Source organism: Sapajus apella, unplaced genomic scaffold (genome assembly GCF_009761245.1).
Source record: "Sapajus apella isolate SASKATOON/1434 unplaced genomic scaffold, GSC_monkey_1.0 scaffold15, whole genome shotgun sequence".
NCBI classification, from domain to species: domain Eukaryota; kingdom Metazoa; phylum Chordata; class Mammalia; order Primates; family Cebidae; genus Sapajus; species Sapajus apella.
The window spans coordinates 19,007,032-19,011,333 of NW_022436955.1; the positions used below are offsets into that span (position 1 = coordinate 19,007,032).

A 4,302-nucleotide genomic window follows, 5' to 3' on the forward strand; every position below is an offset into this window, starting at 1 on the left:
TCTTGTCAATAAGTGTTTTGATTGTGTACAGAAAACTTTTTAGGTATAAAACCCACAAAGGAACTAACAGTTATTTTATTGTTAATTACAACCAATAAAGTGGTTCCATTTTAGAATGAATAGGCCATTAGAAAGATATTAGTTCTTCTGGGTGGAGCAAAGACAAAATCTGCATCAAGGACTGTGAGAAGTGGCAAAATAAGCTGAACTACTTAGAGTTAAAGGGGAGAGAAACCAATCGGGGACCAGCAGGTATGTAGCAAAAGGTGTCAGGGCCTCATCCATATTCCCTGGGCACTCATCATTCTCTAGCATGTGCCACTAACAGGAATCCTGCAGTAAGCACCTGCTTGAGGCTTTCTCTCTGCTTGAAGTGCTATGGAGTTAATGCCCCTATATGGGAATTTGAGCGTGCATACCCAGCTTCCCTGCCGACCAGAGAAGTTACACAACTGGATATTTGAAAGTTACTCTTTGAGTGGGATAATGGTTTCCATGCCATCATCTTTTAGTGGTCCCCAGTAGTATTAAACATAGTTGCTCACAGTGGGAATCTGCTTATGAATACATCCTGCATAGGCTTCCTTCTCTTGTCTCACTTCCCACTTCCCTACCAGTGCATCCTGGAATCATTTGTACTCAAATGCTTGCTCTCCTCATTTGCAGTGACAAAGCCTTGGCATGTCCACTGAGGTGTCAGGGTTCTTTTTTTTCATTCAAGAAAATATTTATTGCATATTATTATTGATTATGTTTTATAGCAAAATTAAATACATACACTTTTCTTAAGTGCAAAATGGGAATCAAGGCATCTTTCAAATTTAAATGTTGAACGAAGGCCTGGTTTTCAGAATGCAGCAGCCAGTAGTGGTTCTGCACCAGGGCCACTAGTCCATGATTTCCAGTAGTTGAGGATCTTTTCAGTAATTGGAACAAAATCTTTATATGTGACAATGATTACTCCCTTTGGGAGTTCAGATAGTTCACTGGGTCCTTCACTTGTTGAGACATCCTTTTGCTCTACCTTATCACCTGATGGCCTCGCCATTTTTCAGCTGAACTAAAACATTGAGGTCACCAGAGTCCAGGTGCCAATCCCGTAGACCACTGACATCCATCTGTACCAGTCTGTGAACTGGTTTTGATACATGGGTACGCCTGCGAGGGCTTTGATTCTCCTTCTCAGGGTTCTTAAACACCTGAATGGTGGTAGCCTGAGGCAGAGGTAAAATCAAAATCAAGAGTGTGTGGGAAAAAAAAAAAAAATTCAAGAGTGTGGGTGAAGGTAAGGAACACTGAAAGCCTGGTGGGGATTGGGATATGGATTTAAAATTAAAGTGCCCATCTGGGTCACACGTGAGTGTACCTTGTTGCTCTGGAAGGCAAACAAAATTTAAATTTGGCTAGCAGAAAATATTTGTGTCACTTTTTAAGGGCTTAGAGTCCAGTTTCTGCTTAGTAACAGGCTGTGTTTCCTATTGGCCAAGGCGCCTACAGCTTGGGTTTGTCAATTCTCGGCCTGTTAACCTGGAGACAGGATTCTGTCTAGCGGTTCATACTAGCCATTGGTTATCAGGACTATCAGTGCCTGATAGTCCATTGCATTATCAGGAGTCTGCTCTAGAGTCACCAGGCTGTCTGTGCTCAGTACTCATCTGGGGCAATCAGTGTTGCACCAGTGTGCTGCAGCTTTGGTTTAGGTTCTGGCCCAGGGTCCGTAGGAATGGGGTTTGGAATTGATGCAGAAGGCAGAGGCAGTCCTACGGTGTGGTTGTTCACTGCTGTGTCATCTGGGCCTGCAGAGTTGCAGGAAGACCCAGTCCTCAGCTTTGGGAAATGGGGGCCACCCCAATTATGCTGAGACCATTGTAAATGGGGTATTTGAAAAGATGCCCAACTTTATATTTACTGATTTCGTTTGCATTAAATGAGTAGTTTCTAATATGTTAAATAGCATTTTATTTTTCTTTTTTAGAGACAGATTATCTCTGTCACCTAGGCTGGAATGCAGTGCCACAATCATAGCTCACTGCAGCCCCAAAATCCTGGGCTCAAGTGATGTCCCTGCCTTGGCCTCTCAAAGTGCTGGGATTATTGGCATGAACGACTATGTCTGGCCAACATTATCATTAACTTTTGCTGTATATTTTGAGTGTTTAAAAATGGTTTCTGTAGGGTTTGCCATACACATCTGATCAGAATGAGCTTCAGATTTGTGTTAGCTTAAGTCCAGTGAAATATAGATGTTACTCCTATATGACTTTCCCATTTTTGTGGTATATATATTACATCTATTAATATTACAAACGCAACAACACATTATGATTACTTTAGCAACTATAATCATTTTATTAGCATTATTATCATGTACCTTCTTCGTATTATTGTCAAAATACATATATTAAACTTCTATGCTACACGACCAACTATATATCATATACATATATTTTTATGCAATTCTCAAAAAAATTAGTTAAGAAAAATGCATTTATAGTCTTTTATAATGATACAATTACATGTTCTTTCTCCATATGTATTTTGTTGTACACACTATATATATATATATATATATATATAGTGTGTATATATATATATAATGTGTATATATATATAATGTATATATAAAAATGTGTATATATATATATATATACACTTTTTTTTTTTTTTAAGACAGTGTCTCACTCTGTTGCCCAGGCTGGAGTGCAGTGGTGTGATCTTGGCTCACTTCCGCCTCTTCCCCCTGGGTTCTGCCATTCATGTGCCTCAGTCTCCGAGTAGCTGGGATCACAGATGTGCAGCATCATGGTCGGCTAATTTTTTGCATTGTTTTTAGAGACGGGGTTTTGACATGTTGGCCAGGCTGGACTCGAACTCCTGATCTCATGTGATCCACCCTCCTCACCCTACCAAAGTGCTGGAATTACAGGTGTTAGCCACCATGCCCAGCACTTGTTGGCTTTTCAGTCCATACTTGGTGGAGTCAGGCTTTTTTTTTTTTTGCATTTTAGGCACATCAATGTGCCTCATCATAAACATACTGGTGGAAAGCCCTTTATGCTCCTCCTTCTTCCTGAACCTGCACAGACATCATAATGTACTGCTCAGAGAATTGATCAACTTCCAAAAGATGATATATCAAAAAGACAGCTACGAAATGTGTTTGTTATTTACTACCTCTACTTTTAACATATTTTGGGCACTTCTAAATATCTAGAAAGACCAGATTTTCAAATTAGGACAAGTTTGTCCACTATATACACAGTAGTGTTGAATAAACTACACACATGTAACAATGGCTATATCTGAAAGTGTCTTCTAAATAGGAACATTCTGGTCTAGAACTCTTCATTCCTTCCAAATCTTCACCACCACCAACCTCGTGGATACAGGCACATGTGTCACTTAGAGCTGATGTTACTTCATTTCCGAAAGTCTTTCTCAGAAGACAGGCTTTCTATGAATTTTAACAGTGTACAGGATGTGTTAGTTTACTAACTCTACTTCTGTCATACATTGGCAACCTCTTTAATATCTAGAGACTAGATATTATAAAATTGGGACTCATTTGTCCAGTATATACATAATATATACAGTATAGCAAAGTTAAATGAAATGCATGTAACATATAGACAATGGATTAAGCTGAAATTTTCTAATAAACAATGGCAAAACACGTTTTGCAACTTCTTCTCTCCCACCTGCCAGGTGGTTCCACAATTCCACTTCCCAACAGCATTTCCCATCACTTTTTAAAAGCTACTTACAAAAAGTGTTATTCTACTACTACTTTTAAATACACCAAGCACTTCCAAATATCTAGAAAGACTGGATATTTCATATAACTTGTCTACCACGTACACAGCAGTGTTAACTAAAATTGCACACACATAACAATGGTTATCATCTGAGGTATCTTCTAAATATGACCATTTTGGCCTTGAATCCTCCTCTTTCTTCTCTGCCTTCAATCCAGTGGACAAGAACAGGCACGTGTGCTTAGAGATGATTGAACAAATTCCAATGCAAAAGTCATTTACCGAAGACAAGTTTTCTATGAATTTTATCAAAAAGGGTACAAAATATGCTGATTTTACTAAATACTTTGCCATACACTGGCAACCTCTTCAACATCCAGAGACTAGATGTTGAAAAATTAGGACTCATTGTCCATTATATACACTATATAGAGAGCAAAAGAAAATGCACAAAACCTACAGAAAAATAGTGTCTGAAATGTCCAAGTGTGAACACACTAGAACATTACTGTTTGCAATTTCTTCCCTCCCACCTCCTCTAAACCAT

At 38.8% G+C, this 4,302-nt stretch overlaps 1 protein-coding gene across 1 annotated transcript; it reads right to left on the reverse strand.

The window, feature by feature from the left end:
• Positions 1–729: 729 nt before the first annotated feature.
• Positions 730–1,172, reverse strand: LOC116555656 (small integral membrane protein 26-like). The gene is given in 1 exon segment (XM_032284499.1): positions 730–1,172. A coding segment is annotated over 1 exon segment (303 nt). The 5' UTR covers positions 1,151–1,172; the 3' UTR covers positions 730–847.
• Positions 1,173–4,302: the final 3,130 nt, after the last annotated feature.